Genomic DNA, 24210 nt, shown 5'->3' with positions numbered 1-24210 from the left:
TAAATTGCCTGAAGGCTTCAGATCTTGTGATGATTGGGTTGAAATATTAAACATGAACTAAAGTGCACCTGTACTTGATATTCCAGAATGACTGGTCTCCACAAACGGTGTCAGAGTGTTCAGCATTTTAATGTCTGTTTAAGGGGGTAATTAACCACATACCCCTCATTAACCCTGTTTTTAGAGAGACAGTAAACCCAGGCAGTTGAATATTTACGTTACTGTGGTGATGTAAACCTAGATGGAATAAAGTCATTATATAATTGTTATATTCTGGCTAACACACTGTTCTTTCGAAGCAAGTATTCTCAGATTCAAAGATACTGCACATAAAAAGTCGTGATTTGTTGTTGATGTCTATTTATTAATATTTATATTGTGGAGACACAATGTCTGTGCAATTTGTCGAATTTGTAATGGAATTAGCATTACCGTAGTTCAAAGAGCAGCACGCACACTTTTTTTCATTTAATCACGCCCCAAGACGTCCACCAATGAAATCATTTTTCGTCGGTGTGGATGGGAAGTAAACAGTGACCAAGAACAATTTTCACGATAGTGTTTTTATTATTGTTATTTAGACATTTATTAACACAGGACTTGGTTGATCGATAGTACGTTATTTAGGCAACGCTAGATAGCTTCTAACGTTAGCTAGCTAACAACAATGGCTATGGGTTTTCACACTCAAATGGCCTCCATTATGGAGGTGCTAGCGAATGCAGCCGTGGCAGAGATCTGTAAACTCGTAGACGACGACTATGCAGTGTTTCGTTTGGAAATTTCTCAAAGCCAAAATGAAAACAGGGCATTGCGGAGGAAACTACAGCTACTAGAATTGAAGGTGGCACGGGAGCGCGCAGAGAGGACAATCAGAGAACGCGTCCTCGTCAGTAGTGACAAGATCCTTGACCGATACAGAGGAATGGCAAGAGGTACATTTTGCCCCGTTCCCCTCTGCGCATGTTGGATAGTATGCAGTAATTCCCCTGATTACAACTTAGCTATCTTTCAATAAGTTATGAGACGTGTTACCTAACAGACAGTGTCAATAGTGTACAATTGAGCATTGACAGTACCGAACCACCTCTTTTCCCCCAATCACTCTCAGGTGAGGGACATCTCTCTGGAGGCCACAGGAGCTTTGTGAAGCCAGCGGGACACAATACATGGAGCGATGACCAACAAATCACTGTTGATGAGGGGAGTGGAACCTCAACCCAGCACGTTATTGTGATAGAGGTTAGTGTAATAGTATTACATCAAAATTACAGTACATCAAATGTGTCCAGTTTTATTTCAGAAAGACTCCCCTCAGCTATCCACTTGCTGACATGCAACATCCTCATTTATCTGCCATAGGGGAGCATGTGAGACTTCCTTATAAGACATTATCCAATTAAACTCATGTACCGACAATAACCTCTTTCTTGTGTCAGTCTGCAGATGCAGAGGCTGCAGGTTATGGAGGATCGCCTCTGGTCAAGCAGGAGAGGACTGAAGCAGAGGACCCACAACACAGCAAAGACATTCAGACTGGAGCAACGTCTGGAGTGGTGCTCCCTGTAGCCACGGAGGACCTATCCACCGTCGCTGCGCCTCAGCCCAGAACCCGACACAGCATTACGGAGGTCAGTGGAATGCCAAACGCCATCCTCAAGTCAGAGACAGAGACTTTAACTGTAACACAAAGGCTTTTACGCGCAGTACCTGACCACAGGTCAGACCCAGGGAGACTGGGCTGTCCTCCTGCCCCTGGCTCAGAGTATTTACTTTACGGTAACCCGAGCCCGAGGACTGTTCATTCCCATCGGGACTCAGGTGACGCGTTAGAGACTGGCAGTGATCCGTCTTGTTCTTACACTACAGAGATGGACCCTGGCAACATGCCCTTGGGTTTAGAAACACACACTGATCTGTCTAGAGGGGACTGGAACCGGTACAGTAGTAGTGTATACTCTGAAGGGTGCCTAGATAAGAAAGAGGCAGGTCTGGTCGTAGATGAAGTGACCATGAAAGTGGAGGGTGACGTTCCTCCAACATGGAATGCAGATAATCACCTAGGAGATAGACACTCACAGGGCAGAGATTTCTTAGATTGCAACGAAAGCTTAGAGACAAATCCAAATGTTGCAACCCACTCCCCTTTACACGTGTTCAGGGATTGCAACCCAGTGTGTACGTTGATGAGGCATTCTGACTCAGACAGCCGTGTCCTTTTCAATCAGGTATTGAACTCAAACGATAGGGCTAGAGCCCAGGCTCAGGGAGGGGGAGCCATATCAGGCAATTGTAAAGAAAAACGGTTTCTCTGCATGTTCTGTAACAAAGGCTTCAGCAGCCCCCAGAAGGTGGAAATCCACCAGAGGGTCCACACAGGGGTGAAACCCTTCAGCTGTACCAAGTGTCACATGTGCTTTGCCCAGGCTAGTGACCTTAAGAGACACCAGAAGGTCCACACAGGGGAGAAACCATTTGGCTGCCACCTGTGCCGGGCCAGTTTCTCCCACTCGTTCAACCTGAAGAGGCACCAGAAAGTCCACACAGGGGAGAACCCTACTGCGGCCCCCAGTGTGAGAAGAGGTTCTCCCACCAGCTGAAGATGCACCTTGAAGGTCCACATGGGATAGAGGCCGTTCACCTTGATGCACTGTGGGAAGAGGTTCTCAGAGAGGAGGAACCTCAGGATACACCTGCATAAAGACCCCTTTTGCCCTCAGAACAGCCACAATTCTTCAGGCCATGGACTCTACAATGTGTCAGAAGTGGTCCACAGGGATGCTGGCCCATGTTGACTCCAGTGCTTCTCACAGTTGTGTCTGGTTGGCTGGATGTCCTTTGGGTGGTGGAACATTCTTGATAGACATGTAAACTGTTGAGTGAGAAAAACCCAGCAGCGTTGCAGTTCTTGACATTCAAACCGATGCGCCTGGCACCTACTACCATACCCCATTCAAAGGCACTTAAATATTTTGTCTTGTCTGGTCTCCCTCTGAATGACACACATACACAATCCATGTCTCAATTGTCTCAACGCTTAACAATCTACACAGATTTGAAATGGATTTAAAATAATTGGGTCATCTATAATGGAAATGGTAGAAATATCAGACATTTTCTAGAGATTGACAACATTTATATCCGTTCGACCGGTGGATTTTTCTTCGGTCTAATATTCTTTGTGACAAATTAGGACGTAAACTGTTTTTCAAAATAAATTGCAGAATCATTTTGCAGGTACGCAGGGCACGTGATGTCACCGTGTAACAATAAGGCTCCACTCCACATTTTAATTCTAAATGCCAACTGCTTGCAAAATACATTTTCAACTGTAAAAATGTTTCTTTGCAGAACAAGGATTGTCCTGAATTTCAAGAGCGCCTGAATTGTTTCAACTTGCTTTTCTGGTTGGCTTTAAGTTTCAACATCCAATTATTTCAGATCGACAGGAGTGCACGTCTCACCATGGCACAGACCATGTCGATACATTGGCACTTGAGAGTTATTAGTATATGGAAAATATGAGTAAATTCTTGCATTCTATCCATGGGGGCTTTCGTAGACTACCTGAGACATGAAAGAGATAGGTGGGAGGGCATACAGGCTCGCCAATTTATGAATGCGCAATTTGCCTAAATGGGTAATGGAAACACTTCAACCACTACATTTTTATTTGACACTATAGGTTCTTGCAATGTTAAATTTTTTTTTTTAAATGAAAAAAAACAAACAGGTGACATCCATTTACGTCCAGGTGTTTCCATTTATCTATCTTGTGTCGATGAAGACGCACACTAGCAGGCAATTGTCGCATCTATTTTCTATGCTAACGTTCTAAATGTCGACAAAAACAAATGACTGGACAAGTTAATGAAAACACTAGCTTTGTCACTGAAAGGATGTGTTCCTAATGTGTGTTCACTCAGTGCATAAGCCTAAAGTCTGTTACATGTTGTGTTTGTACTGTGTTGGCTATATGATGTTCACAAAGTGCCTGTTTCATTACTTCTATCCAACTACTTTAAACTGCATTCAGAAAGAAACAAATATTATGTTTATGCAAGTCTTTAGTTGAGATGGGCATGTGTGGTTTTCATGTGGTTTATTTAAAACGTGTTCATGTTTAATAAACACAGTTGGACCTTTTCGTTTTAAGACTTTCATTGAGACTCTCTTTAGTATACATCACATCTGATCCCACCCTATTCTACATATACCTGACAGCGCTTGATAACCAATATACACTTACAAAATATGCTCACACACCTACTGTACACGTCAAAATAGCTTTGTCAGGATTTTCTGACTTTTGAATTATCATAGCTGACAAAGTTTTAACAACAATGAAGTTCATCTGTAACTACAGTATAGGACTCAAGTGTAGTGGGGATGGGTAAACACTTTGGATCAATACTTGCAAACACAGGGGTATAAAAATACTTTAAAGTAATACTTTTTATTTTATGTTGGGCTATCTGTACTTTATTATTTATATTTGACTACTTTTACTTCACTACATTCCTATAGAAAATGTACTTTTTACCACATACATTTCCCCTGTCACTCAACAGTACTCGTTATATTTTGAATGCTCAGCAGGACAAGAAAATGGTCCAATTCACACACTTGCCAAGAAAACATCAAAATAAAATGTTATTGGTCACATACACATGGTTAGCAGATGTTAATGCGAGTGTAGCGAAATGGTTGTGCTTCTATTTCCGACAGTGCAGTAATATCTAACAAGTAATCTAACAAATTCACAACGACTACCTTATACACACAAATGTAAAGGGATGAATAAGAATATGTACATATAAGGGCCTCCCGGGTGGCGCAGTGGTAAAAAAATAATAGAATATGTACATATAAATATATGGCTGTGCGGCATAGGCAAGATGGAATAGAATACAGTATATACATATGAGATGAGTAATGTAATATATGTAGACATTATTAAAGTGGCGTTATTTAAAGTGATTAGTGATACCTTTTATTGAAGTGGCAAAGGATTTGAGTCTGTATGTTGGCAGCAGCAACTCTGTTAGTGATGGCTGTGAGAGAGAAGCTGTTTTTCAGTCTCTCGGTCACAGCTTTGATGGTCATTCCTACTGCCTCGGATCTGGCGGACTTAAACACAAATGCTTAATTTATTTTTTATTTTGTTTCACCTTTATTTAACCAGGTCGGCTAGTTGAGAACAAGTTCTCATTTGCAACTGCGACCTGGCCAAGATAAAGTAAAGCAGTTTTACACATACAACACAGAGTTACACATGGAATAACAAACATACAATCAATAATACAGTAGAAAAATCTATATACAGCATGTGCAAATGAGGTAGGATAAGAGAGGTAAGGCAATAAATAGACCATGCTGGCAAAGTAATTACAATATAGCATTTAAACACTGGAAGGGTAGGATGTGCAGAAGATGAATGTGCAAGTTGAGATACTGGGGTGCAAAGGAGCAAGATAAATAAATACAGTATGGGGATGAGGTAGATTGGATGGGCTATTTACAGATGAGCTATGTACAGGTGCAGTGATCTGTGAGCGGTTCTGACAGCTGGTGCTAAGTTCTACATTTTTTGAATGGAGCATGCTTATTTAAGATGGTGAGGAAGGCACATTTAAAGAATTACCAGGCATCTTCTACTGATGGGATGAGGTCATGATATTCCGGCCAGGTCGATTAGAAAGGCCTGCTCGCTGAAGTGTTTTAGGGAGTGTTTGACAGTGATGAGGGGTGGTCGTTTGACCGCAGACCCATTACGGATGTAGGCAATGAGGCAGTGATCGCTGAGATCTTGGTTGAAAACAGCAGATGTGTATTTGGAGGGCGAGTTAGTTACAATGATATCTTTGAGGGTGCCCGTGTTTACGGATTTGGGGTTGTACCTGGTAGGTTCATAGATAATTTGTGTGAGCTTGAGAGCATCAAACGTAGATTGTAGGATGGCCGGGGTGTGAAGCATGGCCCAGTTTAGGGCACCTAGCAGCACGAGCTCAGAAGATAGATGGGGGGGCAATCAATTCACATATGGTGTCGAGGGTGGTCTATAGCAAGTGGCAACGGTGAGAAACTTGTTTCTGGAAAGGTACATTTTTAGAAGTAGAAGCTCAAATTGGTTTGGTATAGACCTGGATAGTAAGACAGAACTCTGCAGGCTATCTCTGCAGTAGATTGCAACACTGCCCCCCTTTGGCAGTTCTATCTTGGCAGAACATGTTATAGTTAGGGATGGAAATTTCAGGGTTTTTGGTGGTTTTCCTAAGCCAGGATTCAGACATGGCTAAGACATAAAGCAGTGAATAAGGCAAACTTAGGGACTAGGCTTCTAATGTTAACATGCATGAAAGCAAGACTTTTACAGTTGCAGAAGTCAACAAATGAGAGCACCTGGGGAGTAGGAGTGGAGCTAGGCACTGGAGGCCCTGGATTAACATCTACATCACCAGAGGAACAGAGGAGAAGTAGGATAAGGGTACAACTAAAGGCTATAAGAACTGGCCATCTAGCATGTTTGGAACAGAGAGTAAAGGGAGCAGGTTTCTGGGCACGATAGCATAGATTCAAGGCATAATGTACAGACCAAGGTATGGTAGGAAGAGAGTACATTGGAGGTAAACCTAGGCATGGAGTAATGATGAGAGAGATGTAGTCTCTAGAGACGTTTAAACCAGGTGATGTCATCGCATATGTGGGAGGTGGAATAACATGGTTGGTTAAAGCATATTGAGCAGGGCTAGAGGCTCTACAGTGAAATAAGTAAATCGCTAACCAGGACAGTAATGGGCCAGGCATATTGATATTAGGGAGAGGCATGCGTAGCCAAGTGATCGTATGGGTCCAGTGAGTGGTTGGGCTGGCTGGGGACACGGCGATTCAGACAGTTAGCAGGCCGGGGCTAGAAAGATAGCAGTTAGCAGGCCAGGGCTAGCAAGCTAGCATAAGGGCCTTAGAGAGACGTCGCGATGGGTCTGTTTTTGCCTCCTCGTGCGGTGACGTTGCTAGACCAGTCGTGGAATTAGTAGGGTTCCAAGTAGCAGAGGGGTCCAAGTCCAATTGGCAAAATGGGTATAGTGGTTCAAGAAACTGGCCGATGGATCAGCTAACAGTCCAATATGCTATAGATAGCTAGCAGGCCGCGGTTAGCAGAATGGGCCTTCAGGGGACATCGCACCTGAGGGGCCTGTTGGGATCCTCGGGCAGATTATGTCGGTATTCCAGTCATGAAAGATCGGTGGGGTTCCGTGCAGTTAGCTAGCTGCCATGATCCAGATGAAAAGGTTCAGAATTTGCGGTAGGAATCCGGGGATATGGAGAGAAAAATAGGTCCGGTATGCTCTGGTTTGAAACGCATTGTACGAACTGGCGAGAGCTTTCCGAGCTGAAGGTTAGCCGATGACCGCTAGCAGTGGTTAGCTGACTGATAGCTAGCTAGCTTCAGTTGAGGTATTCCAGTTCGGAGGAATATAGAAATTCTTTAGAAAAAAACAGATCCACACCCCATTGGGTGAGGCGGGTTGCAGGAAGTTGAGGTTTAGGTGAAAATTACAGGCTGCATCTTTTTAAGTGGGAGAACTTGCACAATTGGTGGCTGACTAAATACTTTTTTGCCCCACTGTATACATGGGACGAGACAAGACAAAGACATATGACTGCTCTGCCATCTTGGAAAACTCAAGGAGTTTTCATTATAAATTATGTCTGAGTGTGTCCCTGGCTATCTGTCGTTTAAAAAGAAAATAGCATTGTCATTTGGTTTGCTTAATATAAGGAATTTGACATTATTTATACTTTCACTTTTGATACTTAAGTATATTTAAAACCAAATACTTTTAGACCTTTACTCAAGTAGAATCTTACCGAGTGACTCATTTTTACTTGGTATTTTTCTATTAAGGTATTTTTACATTTACTCAAGGATGAGTGTCGGGTATTTTTTCCACCACCGTGCAAACATAAACCATTTAAATGGTTGCTTATCTGGCACAAAATGCGTATCAACCAATTAAAATCATCATACTTGCACGTGACAGAATGCTAAATTGTAGTAGCTGGTCCCATAACATGGCACACGTTGGCCCTATGTTAACCTCAACAGGTAACACTGATTTATATCCTGGCACAAATTCTTAATCAGCCTATCAAAGACCTTAGACTTTATATCCACCAACCAATAGCAATTCATAAAATAGGTCAACCCTAGCAACTAGATTGATATTTTAAACCTTCAAATTCAAGGTTACTTTTGTTCCATTGGTCTGTAACAAAATGTTGGGTGCCAATATTGCATTGATGCATCCTTGACTAGGTTACTAGCTAATACTAATGTTAGACTACATTTTCACAGTTTTGGCATATATGACAAAATTAATGTTTCTGTTTCACACACACCTATCCACAAGAGGTCCTTATGACACAAGTTTATCATACATCGTAAACACATTTTCAGTCATGTAGGCTACCATTATCACCATTACTTCTAGGTGGCACACTCTGCTAAAGAGGTTGACTCTAAATCAATAGTGCACTTTCACCATGAGCCCCTCCGTATCAAGCTTTTTAGTTTAGGAAAAAACTGTTCACTGCCGGACCTTGATGTTCGATTCGAAATGGATGATTTATAATAATGCATAGCCTATAAAACGTTATAGGCCTGCATGTAAGTGTAGCCTACATAAGAATATACTAATGACAGCCAAGTGTCATCCTACATTAAGACTGTCGATTTAAACATCTTTAAAGGTACTGCAATACTGCCTCGTGTAGGATGAGAACGAGAATGCAACCTATAATCCTACTGTACACTAACGCTCATCCTCCTCCAGTCAAATGATGCATCTGTAACCACGTTTCCATCCACAGTTTAAGTAAAGTCATACTGTATATAAAAAAAGGACAGCTGTGACGATGGAAACAGGAAGTTTTGGTAAAATTCTATAATTGCAGACATAATTTGTTCTTTCGTCATGGTGGGATGTTTTTGGGTTGGTAAAGTGTATTATGTGAGAAATGGTGGTGGAAACGCCTTTTATATCTAAATATTGATATTTAGATATCATCAAGCTCGAGACCCTGGGTCTCGACCCCGCCCTGTGCAACTGGGTACTGGACTTCCTGACGGGCCGCCCCCAGGTGGTGAGGATAGGTAACAACATCTCCACCCCGCTGATCCTCAACACTGGGGCCCCACAAGGGTGCATTCTGAGCCCTCTCCTGTACTCCCTATTCATCTGTCACGGCTTTCGTCGGAAGAAGAAGAGGAGTCATTGGACCAAAATGCAGCAGGGTACGTGTTCATCTTTATTAGCTTAACTGACTGAACACTGAATATAAAATAACAAAAATAATAGCCGAAACAGTTCTGCAAGGTGCAACCAACACTAAACAGAAAATAACCACCCACAACTAACAGTGGGAAAACAGGCTACCTAAGTATGGTTCTCAATCAGAGACAACAATAGACAGCTGCCTCTGATTGAGAACCACATCCGGCCAAACAAGTAAGAAATCCAAAACATAGAAAATGAACATAGAATGCCCCCCCTAGTCACACCCTGGCCTAACCAAAATAGAGAATAAACGCCTCTCTATGGCCAGGACGTGACATCACCCACGACTGCGTGGCCATGCACGCCTCCAACTCAACCATCAAGTTTGCGTACGACACTACAGTGGTAGGCTTGATTACCAACAACGACCAGGTGGCCTTCAGGGTGGAGGTGAGGGCCCTCGGAATGTGGTGTCAGGAAAATAACCTCACACTCAACGTCAACAAAACAAAGGAGATGATTGTGGACTTCAGGAAACAGCAGAGGGAGCACCCCCTATCCACATCGACGGGACAGTAGTGGAGAGGGTAGTAAGTTTTAAATTCCTCGGTGTACACATCACGGACAAACTGAATTGGTCCACCCACACAGACAGCGTTGTGAAGAAGGCGCAGCAGCGCCTCTTCAACCTCAGGAAGCTAAAGAAATTTGGCTTGTCACCAAAAGCACTCACAAACTTCTATAGATGCACAATCGAGAGCATCCTGTTGGGCTGTATCACCGCCTGGTACGGCAACTGCTCCGCCCACAACCGGCTCTCCAGAGGGTAGTGAGGTCTGCACAACGCATCACCGGGGGCAAACTACCTGCACTCCAGGACACCTACACCACCCGATGTCACAGGAAGGCCATAAAGATCATCAAGGACAACAACCACCCGAGCCACTGCCTGTTCACCCAGCTATCATCCAGAAGGCGAGGTCAGTACAGGTGCATCAAAGCAGGGACCGAGAAACTGAAAAACAGCTTCTATCTCAAGGCCATCAGACTGTTAAACAGCCACCACTAACATTGAGTGGCTACTGCCAACATATTGACTCAACTCCAGCACACTTTAATGATGGAAATTGATGTAAAAAATGTATCACTAGCCACTTTAAGCAATGCCACTTAATATAATGTTTACATACACTACATTACTCATCTCATATGTATATGTATATACTGTACTCAATATCATCTACTGCATCTTGCCATCTTTATGTAATACATGTATCACTAGCCACTTTAAACTATGCCACTTTTATGTTTACATACCCTACATTACTCATCTCATATGTATGTACTGTACTCGATACCATCTACTGCATCTTGCCTATGCCGTTCTGTACCATCACTCATTCATATATATTTATGTACATATTCTTTATCCATTTACACTTGTGTGTATAAAGTAGTAGTTGTGGAACTGTTAGGTTAGATTACTCGTTGGTTATTACTGCATTGTCGGAACTAGAAGCACAAGAATTTCGCTACACTCACATTAACATCTGCTAACCATGTGTATGTGACAAATACAATTTGATTTGATTTAACTATCATATCGAAGGAAACTTGGAGTCACGCAACAATATGGTGTGTGGTCCTCCCACTACGTCTCGGGAAACCATGCAGTTTATAAGGCTACAGATGAAATAAGTTACGATGAGCATCACAGGGGAGTGAAAGTGCACAGTCTCCCCCCCAACAAGATTTAGATGCAAGTGGCTGTTCCACTGGTTGTCATAAGGTGTATGCACCAATTTGTAAGTCGCTCTGGATAAGAGCGTCTGCTAAATGACTTAAATGTAAATGTAAAATGTATTGAGTGTGATGGTCCTTTCCAATAAATATTGAGGGTCTTCTGGTGGCTTGATGATTGATGCTTGACCGCCATTTGGCAAAAACAAATATTATCGCTCTTATCCATAATCTAATTATGTAGACTACCTACGCAATAAATTTGAAAGTGTTACATTTAACACTGTCAGCGAGTATATATGGTCCCACTCTACACAGAGGAAAAAGTACAAAGTGTTACATTTTCTAGTGTTGATTTAACACGAGTGCAAAAAGTTAACCCTGCACTACACTGGCCAGTGTTGATCAAATTGAACGCTAAGGTAATCAACACTGTGTTATAGTGATATTCACTAGTGTTGATCTTGGGTGACTCCTATTAGAGTACAAATGTGTTGACTCTATTCTGTGTTTAATTTATTTACTCTCTTGTAAATCATATTTTGTTAAAGCGCTTGGAATTTCACAAACTCAAGCAAAGAGGTTTCAACATTCAAATATGTTTTATGACCAAAACATACGTCTCAGCCCTGGCTTAAACTATTATCAAGTGACAGTAGAATGTAGTCAAACAAATCCCTTGCTCCATATGACATGAGCAAATCAATACGTTTGTTGGAAAATGCTGACATTTACATTAAAAACAAATGTTTCTCACAACCTAACTATAAGTAACAGGCCTGGATTAAACTTATCATGTGACAGTATGGGACAATATAGTCAAAAAAATCCCTTGCTCCATATGACATGAGCGAATCAAAAAGTTTGTGGTCATGTTAAATACCTTGCTTCAAAACAACTTTAAATGCATGCAAATTATCATAAGAACGAGCTGACCCAACCAAAAAAATAACATTTATCTTTCGGAACAATAGCCTTAATTTTGTAAAATACTGCCATTTCAATGACTATTTCACCACATATGACCAAATCAAGACGATATTCTGTAGCATGGGGCTTTATCCATTTACCTGACAAAACATTTGTGTGCACTGAGACATTCAACTTGGCAGCAATCTCATTGCTTTCTTTCAGGTCATTGAGCCTTGACATTTTTCTGGACCTATAGCTAGTCTATCCTGGCTGAACGCTTCCCAATTATATGCCATGTCATTTTGGTGTTACTTGGCTACATTCTTAAAACCATTCAGTTTCTTTTTTAAAGAAATTATGTTTTGCCTCGAAGCGCATACACCACAAGTGAAGAATGGGCCCAATATTCCTTATACAACGAGGATAATGTGTCATGAAGTGGTGTTTCGGTAACAGATTTCTATCAGGAAACAAATACTTGAAAAGGCCGATGATGTTCAGCAATTAAGTGCGTAAGATAGATTTTTTTATTTTATTTAGCTTTAACTAGGCAAGTCAGTTAAGAACAAATTCTTATTTTCAATGACGGCCTAGGAACAGTGGGTTAACTGCCTTGTTCAGGGGCAGAACGACAGAGTTTTACCTTGTCAGCTCAGGGATTCGATCTTCCTTTCGGTTAGTAGTCCAACGCTCTAACCACTAGGCTACCTGCCGCCCCAGATAGTAATGCCCTCTGTTAGTATAGGAGAAAACACAATATTTACAATTTGTAGTAGTAACAGAAGCAGCTGCCAGTATTTATCATCTTTCTGTACCAGATCACCAAATATCAATGTCAAATTACGAAGACACCAAGACTGAATAGCATTTAGATACAAATCATTGCTCCCATCATCCAATTTGAGTGCAGGTGGACGATTCCTCTTCTCTGTGTGGCCATAGTTAAATGATACCGTACACATCTTTAGCAGTCACAAAGTTGGCTTGTATATAGTGTAACAAGCTTTACCTCATTGTGCAACTCCTTCTAAAATGTCATGCATTATATCAACAAAAATTGCCTGTAGTATTGAAGTACTGCAGAGTTCAATAAGCAAGCATGCTTCACACCGTACATATGAGGTAGTGTTGGGTTTGACTGAGTAGTTAGACAATGGTCTGAGTTCATGTGTTTTGTTTGTAAAGTCAGTCTTTGGTAATCCTCAGAACACTGTTTGAAAATCCACTTTCTCATTGAGGCAAAAACGGCAACAATAACGAGCACTAAATGATTCCACACAACCAAACAGGCAATGTATACCAAGATTATCTCCAGTTACTTGGACAATACTGCCATGTATACGACCACTGAAGAAGGGAACTTCAATACCCTCAGTCTCAAGCACTTTCAAATCGCTTACTATTGGCTCATGAATGGATTCAAATCCATAAGTTAAGGTCCTGGGTATGGAATAGTGCACATAAGTGAATATTTACCAAAATTGACTTAAACTTTGGGGTAACATTTCTGAAAGTAAAGTATATACCTCCCAAATTGTGAATACCCTTTTTTGATCGCAATGGATTAGCAGTCTCAAAGTCATCAAAATAGTTGAATTTGCAATGCATTTTTCTCATTATAAAAGAGAGGATATCACTTACATATATTTTAGGCCGCCTTCCAAATCAAAGTAAACTCCATATTTAAAATTGTGCCCCGAGGTAATTTCTACAAAATTGACTGCAATGTCTCGAGAATTGGAACTAAAGAAAATGTATCAGTTATGACTGTTTGATCATAAGTTCCAGTAGTGTTCTTTCTTCTACTGTCAAATCTAACAGTAGAAAGGATGTGAAAGGATTTTCAATATCCTGAAAATAATTTTGGATGTTTCTGACAGTTTGTCTCTTTTGAAGATATACATAAGCGGTCGCTTTAGCTTGACCCTGTATCTCCTGAACTAGTCCTTCCATGGAAGATACAAAACTATTTACAGTTATCTGACCTGCAGACTACAGTTGTGCAATTGCAGACGCACACATATCAAGTGTGTTCTTGTTAGATATTGGTACAATCTGGTTGCAACTAGAATTTGAAGGAAAATCCCCATTACTTGGCTGATTATCAATGGCTATATTAGCATCCAAGTTAGCGTTTAACAAAATTTCACAGTCTCCAGAATTGTGCCCTGTTCAAATGCTTCCTAAAGCCTGAAAATTTACCAAATACACGACAACAATCTGCTTGACCACATTTAATTTAAGAGTTCTACCAGGGCACATTCCATGCATCAACTTGAGATGCCTCACGAGGAAGTTGGTACTTCCATGAATAGCATGGCAAACAAAACATAACTTAATCAGCATTAGTGCAGGAGTCTAACTCTGAGCTCACAACCCTTGGAGTCTCCTTAACCTTCCCAATGTCTATGTACACAGTTGTCTGTTTATAAAAGGTGTACATGTTGCGCAGCATTGTATTGTAATCAGTACCAAAAACAAAGTGAGTCTTGAAAAGCTCATCGAAGGCCCCAAGAGTGCTCGTTGACATAAAAGGCTTGTCCAGGATGATGAAGTAAGAATGGATGCTGCTCTTCCTGGTCCCGACTGCAAGAATATATGGTTGGCGGCTCTGGTCAATCGTATCAAGGTGCTCCTGGATACTGGTTCCTGCCTGAAGACGATATGAACTAATGATGGTGTTAGTTTGCGATGGTGTTAGTGTGCGATTCGACACTTTGCAACAATTATGTGGACTAGGCAATTTACAGAGAGAGCAATTTGATCAGTCAGTCAAATACACGTGATAGTTGTTTTGATGATCAGAACTTGTGGTTGGAAGAACTTGTGCCTGGATAAAATCAGTGAGGTTAGCATAGGGCTAACCTCACTGTGTGCCATGTTGTCTGATGGGACCAGCTACAATTTAGCGTTTCGTCACGATTTTAATTGGCTGATACATATTTTGTATCAGGGGATCAGTTTAAATTTAAGCGGTTGCTTATGTTTGCAAGTATTGACCCTCCATGTTGAAAGTGTGTTTATTATCTGTGTGTATGTACCTGAGGGAGTGTGTCTGTGTAATCTGTATCACCTCTCTTCCAGGAGGAGGAGGAGGGTCTGGGGAACACTGAGGGGACCATGGTCATGGAGGACAACCAGACTACACCTCCTCCTGAACCCACAGAGGAACCAGCTGAGCAGCACAGGACCACACACAGTCTCACTGAGGTGAGCCCACAGTGAGGCCCTGTCCACAAAGTAGGAGTGCTGATCTAAGATCAGTTTGGTCATCAAAATGAATAAGACTATATAGACAGGTGCGGGACCTGATCCTCAATCAGCACTTCTACTCTGAGATAGTTTGTGGATACATGTCCAGGTCTTGATTAATTTGGTCTTAAGATTTGGACCATGCCTTTCAATTATCCAATATTTTAACCATGAATTAAAAAGTGTCAAGTAATCAAATCAACTAACATGTTTGCATAGTACTCATAGCAATCCTTCATTGCCCAATCAGGAGATGCTCCATAGCAGGGTGCTCATATCAGATTTCTTGATCCAACATCTTCTCACTCTGTATCTCTTACAGTCAGTAGACATGGAGGATGGGAAGATTGATCTGCTGGTAGTCAAAGAGGAGACAATAGAATATGGACCAGAGAGCATTGATCTGCTGAGTGGACTAAAGATGGGGGAGCAAGGTAAGGGAGAAATACATATAGCCTCCATACAGTAATAGATCTCAATGGGAATAGTGATGCACTTGGCTATTGTTTTTTCTCCATTCATGAAATGAATACACCTTATGTTTATTCACAAAAACACGTATTATAATGTATGAACTTGACCAGGTAATTGACAAACTCCATATATAGAATTTTCTCTGCCATTTTTATGAATTAGATTTTGTAACCTCTTCCGGCAGGTGGTTGGCAGGAGGCTAACAGAGGAGACTGGGCAACCATCTTGGATTCCCAGACTAGTATAGCCAAGAGCCCAGGGGACGCCATCACCGAGCAGGCCAGGACCAGAGGCATAGTGGATGTTAGTGGATGGGACAATGTACTTAACTCTGGGCTGGGGAACAACACTGTTAACCACAACCAGAAACAGACAGTGGAACACAAAACAACATCTGAATTTAGTCTCCAAGGCAACAGACTGGCTGAGACCAGGGCGAGGCGTAGATTTGGTCTGCGGGGACGTGTCTGTATGAGAACAGACTCGGCTAGCAATGCTCCGTCCTGCTCCTATAGTTGTGATTCAGAGAGACTGATGGTGCCTCAGGTTAACCCCCTAACAGGTGCTGCCTTCAGCCTGCCTTCTGTAGGATCTATCAACTGGAACATGGACCCTGAGAAAACACAGACACTCCCAGGCCTTCGTCCTCCTCACACTCTCCTTATGTTAAACCAGACCTCAGACAATGCCAGTGCCTCAACAGCAAATGGCTACACAAACCCATTGACAAATGACAGTAGTAGTAATGCTATCAGTAGATCTGGTGGCAAAGAGAAGCGCTTCCTGTGTTCGTTCTGTGGGAAAGCCTTTCGTTTCTCTAAACAGGTGGAGATCCACCAGAGGATGCACACGGGAGAGAAACCGTTTGGCTGCCACCTGTGCCGGGCCAGTTTTTCACACTTGTCCAGCCTGAAGAGGCACCAGAGAGTTCACACAGGGGAGAAACTTTTCAGCTGCCTCCTGTGCAGGGACAGTTTTTCACACTCCTCCAGCCTGAAGAGGCACCAGAGGGTCCACACAGGGGAGAAGCCTTACACCTGCTCTCAGTGTGAAAAGAGGTTCTCCCACCAGCACCATCTCAAGATGCACCTGAAGGTCCACACGGGAGAGGCCATTCACCCGTTCGCATTGCGGGAAGAGGTTCTTAGAGAGAAGCTACCTGACAATACACCAGCAGAAAATGCACACGCCCCATGAATAGTGTATGTACTAGTTTGTTTGTAGTTAACTTTGCTGGTTTTGGATGTAGTCGGGAACTGGATGAGGTGAACTGAGGAAAGAAGGAGTATGATGAGGCAGATGAGAGATGGTGGTTGGTATGATGGTGTAAAAATGATTCTCCGATGGAAAGTGACAACCTTGTCCTGTTTGATGCTGGTGTTTTATAAGAAAATGATAGTGCCTTAATGAATTTTTCTTGACTTTAAGTAGCGATGATGTTGAACTTTTTTCAAAGCATTCTAAAAAATAATTTTATCAAAGCAAACCTTTTTCAAAGCGTTCTAAAATGAATTTATCAAAGTGAGGATACCAGATTCACAGAAAAGTGTTACCATAGAGAGAAAAGTTATTCTACAATACTTGTCACGTATATTTTTGTGCAATAAAAGTACTGACCAGTTTGTTGAATGTAAATAGGAAATTGAATCTGTGCTGACTGACTTGGTTATTTTTATCATTGCAGGGACTGAGTTTCCCTTATTTCAGTCAATCCAAAACATTCTTAATTCTTGAATCAACACATGGATTTAAAAAAATAATAAACTCCAATGGTCCATATTGTTAGATACTTGAATCACATTGTTAGAAATGGGCTTGCTTGTTGTTAACATTTTATAATGTCATGTTTCTGTGTGTACAGCAGAGTTTTATATAAACCAGTATGCTTTTCTGTTCAATATGTATTTTACAGTCTGCAGCCCATGAAGACCTACTGATATCTGATGTTGCTGGTGGGAGAGACTGGACCTCTGAAGCGGCTGGTCACAAACCCTGGCACCAAATCGGACCGAAGCGCGAGGGACAGACTCCACCACACAGAACACAACCAGTGGACAGGTGGACTGAACAACCTCAGTCCTGGTGGTCATCAGAGAGACAGAGGCTCTAGTCAGAGATCCAGTCTGCAGCCCAGACCCTTCTCTTCATAGTCTCAGTGCAGGGATGAAGCAAGGCCTGGGGCTGATAGAGATAGACCTTCCTATTCCTATGATGCAAACACCACAGTATCCATGATCAACAGAGCAGGTCATCCTGCGCTTCAGCCTTCAAGAGACTACCACCCTCCAGACTAGACTCAATCATATGACCCACTGAAGAGATGAGTCTTCAGTAAAGACTTAAAGGTTGAGACCGAGTTTGCGTCTCTCACATGGGTAGGCAGACCATTCCATAAAAATGGAGCTCTATAGGAGAAAGCCCTGCCTCCAGCTGTTTGCTTAGAAATTCTAGGGACAATTAGGAGGCCTGCGTCTTGTGACCGTAGCGTACGTGTAGGTATGTATGGCAAGACCAAATCAGAGAGATAGGTAGGTGCAAGCCCATGTAATGCTGTACAACCCCCATCCGGGATTCTGCAGCCCATTTTGCATGACTGTGGAAGGGTTATTTGATTGACAATCTCTCTCTCACACTACCATAAATCCAATTAAATAAGTAGTGCAGGATATGAGGGGGTGTAATGGATGAAAACCAGTGTGGGGATGTGGACTACTTACTACAGGATGAAGATTCACTCATAGAAGGGGTCAGCAACCCAGTCCTCATTGTGGTAGTTCCGAGTCGCTTTTTTGATTGGACTTCTAACACTGCTCTGCAGAGACGATCAACAAAAGATCCCCCCAGAGAACCAGGAGCATGTGCGTGCTGTTCGGTAGCAGCTTCTGCCATCTCCTTTATGGTTCCTGTATAATTGCGTATTGGAGGCGTGGGACTTGGCGTGGTACTATTAACTGTCCCATCTGTTGACAAATGGTGACATTTTTTTCCTGCTCTTCCAATAACACGCCTCACTGCAGCAGGTCCAGGATGGGCAGACTGAGCCGATACAATACTCATCTTGCAGGATCTCGTTTCTGTTCTTAGAAATACTAAAACTAGCATTCCTGCAAGATTATTTTGTTAATATAATTTAATCTCTGAGAAATTAAGCTAATTGATTTCAACCCAATTGGCCATTTTAATGTACAGGATTCATTTAATATTCAACAAATATAGTACCTAACATCCGATTTGGACAAAACTTTTTTCTAACAATGAGTTGGGTGCAATCAAGTAGCTGAATTTCTCAGAGATCACATTATATTTCAACAAAATAATGATTCCAGAATGCCTATCTTATCTGTTTCTAAATACAGAAACTATTTCAGAACACTCAGATGGTGGGTGTCATGGCTTGCAGAAATGACACGGAATGACCCGGAAGCAATATCTAAATGACATACGTCATAGTCAATCAACATGATATCTGTATTGATTATTATTACAGCTGTGGTAATTGGGTAACTGATAAGGGAATTATATGCTTAAAGGTAATGATTAAAATATTCCACCCTGAAACCCTATAATTGTATGAAATGTATAAGAATCATAAGTCTATAATCTGATGGTGTGTGTAGTTTTAGTCAGAATTAGAACAAGGACCGTTTGCTCCTTTTTAGTATGTAAGCAGGGTGCAAGTGGGAAACAAATGATAAGAGGAGCTATCGACAGACAAGTTGTACTACTTTGTTCCTTACAGGACATTCTGTCTCCACCCGTGGAGAGGAGAAACTGTTAGGCTTGCAGAAGATTATGAAACGTTGCAGATTAAAGAAACAATGTATCTGTTTAGTGGAAAAACACTGACTGTCTGAGCAAGGCGTAGCTTAAGATTTGAACTTGTTTGTGTGTGTGTTATAAAGACTGTGTTTGCATTTTTGATTTCAGAGCGTTCTCGTGAATAAACTGTGCGAACCTTTTGCATAAACTGAGTCTTTGCCTAATTATTATTAAACGCATGGTCTTACAAACCTTGGGGATTGGTCAAGCTATTGATTGTTAGTTATTATCATTGTGATTGAAAGTTCTCCTGCCAGTAACACACTGGAAATATATATTTTTTAAGTATTGTGATGATTAAGTAAGCATTTGTATTGTGATGATTAAGTAAGCATTTTGTTGGACGATGTACACCATGTGTATCCCGAATATCCGATTAATAAAACTGTAATAATAATAATAATAACAACACAGGGTCATATTCAATCTCTCTTCCCCCCTTCAACCAGTGCTCTTCTGGTTGGAGTAAATATTACAGGACCTGATGGGTAACAATGTAATGTACTGCATGTTCACAGAAAATTAATGATATATAAATGCATCCAGTATCTAGCAGCAATTGTCAATTGTTTTTGTGTTAAGTTAGCATTTCTTTGGATGATGTATCTACCAGCTCTCACATCAGAAGACGCTCATCCATGTTTATCAAAAGTCACATTTTTAAGTATTGAAGGTTAATGCCTTAACTCCGCATTTTTAAAGTTAGTGTTAAGTTCAGGCATTAACTCCAAATTTTTAAGGTTCAGAGACAGATGCTTACACCCACCCACCATCCCCGTCCACAACGCCCTAGCAAAATCAAAACCGACTTGAAGGTAACAGAACTCACCTGTAGCCCCTCGTGGCCGGTTTCCATGTCATCTCCCAACGTTCTCAAGCATGGATGGACGTTGAGTACTGACTTGTATCATGGGTGACCTGGCTGAGTGTATACAGTAGGCCTACCATGTGTATCCCGTACATATGACCAGTGGCGATTTTAACATGTAAATCTTGGTGGGTCAAAAAAAAAAGTGGAATGCATGTCAGCAAAGCCACTACACAACACTAAACAATACATTAATTGCACTAGAACGGTGACAAACTGTGCCCTCAAACTGTTAGGACCTACAACAAACTTTGTCATCAAAGTCTGGCATTCTCTGGATTTATGGTGGGAACTCAAGGGGTGGGGGGGGGGAACAGCCACTCCATTGAATAGCAGGCTGACGTTACTGGTTTCTTTGCAATGCTTGCCGTTAGCCACTGATTCCTTCCAAACGACTCATTGTTGAATTTGCAATTTCCAACTTGTGTAATCTATGTACAATGTAATCTTTATGTACAATTTCTCTTCATTATTTATCTTCATATGACAAGGAATAAAAAGGATTTGCCAGTAGATTGTCGACTTGATGACAACTGATGATGACTGCTGGCTAAGACTTTGAAAGTAAGATGATCAGTCCAATCAAATCTGCTGTAGATAGAATGATATCAAATCATGTTATAGCTGTGGTCAATGACCTTGAGCATTCTTGGATGGACACTTCTAATATAACTCTATGGCAGAACTGAAGGGGCAACATTTTTAGAGCTCTAACCTTAGAATTGGGGATGACGTACTCTCATGAGTGACAGAAAACTGAGCCAATCAGGTGCAGTGCTCTGTATTTTCTGTTGGCTAACTCCACCACAGAAAGCTCTGAGCTAGGCTGAAATACCTTCATTTTGGAGCTGCCTTACTCAAGAAAGCAAAAAAGAGACCATGTTAGTATGAGGCTTTAATGAACTCAATTAGATTTTGTTTGCAAACTGATATGACACATGTTAATACCAAAATAACATACATATATATATTTTTTACCTAAAAGTGTGGTGCTCAAAACAGGTGTGGCTCTGCCCTGAATGACTGGTTGCCACTGCATATGACTAATACAACTTGATTAAGTATAACACAGGGTCATATTCAGTGTTATTATGGTTGGAGTAAAGATTACAGGAGCTGATGGTAACAAATAATATAATGTAACATTTGTTCACGGAAAATCAACTATATATAAAATGCATCCAGTAGCTGGCAATTCTCATACTTAGTCTGTTTACAAACCCCAAAAATAAGGACAACAGAAAAAAACTTTTGGTGTTTCAGAACACGTGATTTTTTTATTTTCAACAATACACAGACATTAGAGTAGACCATTCAATTACAGGTTATATTATGATAACTTTCCCCAACAAGAGCAAAAAATGACACGGTTAGATTAATCTCACCCGGGCGCACGTGCATGAATGTTTTGAATCGGCTGAAGGTTGATTGCATTCGATTAGGAACCGGGCTGCCTCACGGAGTGACCTAATTAAGCTAACATATTTACATTTGGAATGAAAGTGTTTTTTAGGTATGATGTACACTGAACAAAAATATAAACACAACATGTAAAGTGTCGGTCCCATGTTTCATGAGCTGAAATAAATGATCCCAGAAATGTTCCATATGAACACAAAGCTTATTTCTCTCACATTTTGTGCAGAAATGTGTTTACATCCCTGTTAGTGAGCATTTTAGCCTTTGTCAAGATGATCCATCCACCTGACAGATGTGACATATCAACAAGCTGATTAAACAGCATGATCATTACACAAGTGCACCTTGTGCAGGGGACAATAAAAGGCCACTAAAATGTGCAGCTTTGTCACAACACAATGCCACAGATGTCTCAAGTTGAGGGAGTGTGCAATTCATGATGGCTGCAGGAATGTCCACCAGAGCCGTTGCCAGAGAATCCAATGTTAATTTGTCTACAATGTCATTCGAACTGGTGAACTGTTACATCAAAATCATTGAAATTGTTGCATGTTGCGTTTATATATTTTTTTCAGTATAGTTTGTTGATTAAAAGGACATAAGTATGTTAAAAATGACCAACCAAGCATATCCAAAATGTTTATTGTTAATGAAATGATTGTAAAAATAATACAGGATATGAGTAAAGTAAGCAATTTATCATAGGAGTAATGGGGTACCCTACAGCTGAACTCTAATCAGGGGCGTGGTCACGTTAAACCCTGCCTCCAGTGTGTATCTTTGTGAATGCGGAATTTTTCTCCTGTAGCGCCAATGAGAATGAGAAGAAAATATGGGCAAAGACGTCGAGGTGTCAATGGGAAGAAAGAAGGGGCTTTTCAATGGGAAGAAAGAAGGGGCTTTGCAAGGGAACGTACCCTTGCTGCATTCAGACCATATTTAAGCAATACAGTGCGGTATATGGCCAATAAACCACGGCTAACGGCTGTTCTTATGCACAACGCAACGCGGAGTGCCTGGATACAGCCCTTAGCTGTGGTGTATTGGCCATATGCCACACACCCCGAGGTGCCTTATTGCTATTATAAACGGTTACCAACGTAATTAGAGCAGTAAAAATAAATGATATCCGTGGTATATCACGGCTTTCAGTTAATCGGCATTCAGGGCTTGAACTACCCAGTTTATAATGCAAATTAGAGCCCTGAATGTGTAATGTAATAAGCAATAACGTAATACAAATTACAGCGCGCATATCTTTAAATATAATACCCGTTTTCATTTAGCCACACCTTTTGAGCTATGACGCACACCAATAAGATCCGTTCTCTTCAGTGTAAACGGAAGTGAACATTGACCAAGAACCACTTTAGCGTTTTTAATTGTTGTTATTTAGACGTTTATTGACATACTTAACCAAAACAATTACTCATAACAGCATCACATACTTACCCCAGGTAGCGTTTAATTTGCGTTGGAGACTGGACTTTGTTAATCGATGTTATCTAGGTAAAGCTAGCTAACAATGGCTAACTGTATGGTTTTCCACACTCAAATAGCCTCCATCATGGAGGTACTAGCGAATGCAGCCGTGGCAGAGATCTGTAAACTCGTAGACGACGACTATGAAGTGTTTCGTTTGGAAATGTCTCAAAGCCAGAAAGAAAACAGGGGATTGCGGAGGAAGCTACAGCTATTCGAACTGAAGGTGGCACGGGAGCGCGCAGAGCGCGTCCTTGCCAGTCGTCCCAGTAGTGTCAAGATCCTCGACCGATACAAAGGAATCGCAAGAGGTACATTTTGCAGAAGGCCGAGGGTGCGTGACATGTGGTCCTGTTCGCCTCTGCGCATGTGTGACTTTAGATGTTTAACCACATTATGGTTAACCTGAATTGGGTCTTGGTCGGTTTTTGATACCTTGCTAAACTTATTCCCCTGATTACTTAGTTTGCACAAAGACACAATATCATAATTTATAACCACATTTTTTATTTACTGCATTTCCTATTATTTACTCAATTAAAACAATGTGACACATGGAACATAATCAAGCAATATATAAATATTATATCAAGAACTTATGGGAAGGGTTAGCTTACATCCTTGCCAATTCTAGACAGTGGCAAAATTGTATTGGTGAACAATATAGCGTTGAGCATTGACAGTAGCTAACCTCACCACCTCTTTTCTCCCAATCACTCTCTCAGGTGAAGGACATCTCACTGGAGGCCACAGGAGCTTCGTGAAACCAGCGGGACACAATACATGGAGAGATGACCAACCATTCACTATTGATGAGGGAAGTGGAACCTCAACCCAGCGCGTTATCGTGATAGAGGTTTGTGTAATAGTGTTGCATAAAAAAACTAGTCACTTTGTAAATAAAATCTGGCCTGTTTATTTCAGAAAGGCTATTCACTTGCTTACATGTAAATCCTAATTTGT

At 41.3% G+C, this 24210-nt stretch overlaps 3 protein-coding genes and 1 pseudogene across 8 annotated transcripts in view; 3 read left to right on the top strand and 1 right to left on the bottom strand.

The window, feature by feature from the left end:
* The window catches only part of LOC118361903 (gastrula zinc finger protein 5-1-like), a 388384-nt gene that overhangs the window by 29651 nt on the left and 334523 nt on the right, over positions 1-24210 (bottom strand). The gene's annotated exons all lie outside the window — the stretch shown is intronic.
* Positions 1-24210, top strand: part of LOC118361889 (zinc finger protein 235-like) — a 274869-nt gene that overhangs the window by 172526 nt on the left and 78133 nt on the right. The gene's annotated exons all lie outside the window — the stretch shown is intronic.
* LOC118361991 (zinc finger protein 696-like) overlaps positions 1-24210 on the top strand; it is a 37661-nt gene that overhangs the window by 8116 nt on the left and 5335 nt on the right. Inside the window, exons 1-2 of one of the 2 annotated variants that reach the window (XM_052485336.1) lie at positions 21624-23558; positions 23973-24103. In XM_052485336.1, coding sequence (XP_052341296.1) covers positions 23291-23558; positions 23973-24103 — 399 coding nt within the window. In that variant the 5' untranslated portion in view covers positions 21624-23290. Of the gene's footprint in view, positions 1-21623; positions 23559-23972; positions 24104-24210 lie in introns of those variants that run through there. The other variant, XM_052485337.1, reaches the window with a different exon arrangement.
* On the top strand, positions 146-17221 carry LOC118361911 (myoneurin-like; annotated as a pseudogene).

The sequence above is a fragment of the Oncorhynchus keta genome, chromosome 29 (genome assembly GCF_023373465.1).
Source record: "Oncorhynchus keta strain PuntledgeMale-10-30-2019 chromosome 29, Oket_V2, whole genome shotgun sequence".
Classification (NCBI taxonomy): Eukaryota; Metazoa; Chordata; class Actinopteri; order Salmoniformes; family Salmonidae; genus Oncorhynchus; species Oncorhynchus keta.
The sequence above is the reverse complement of the archived record's forward strand: the minus strand, read 5'-3'. Positions and strand labels throughout refer to the sequence as shown.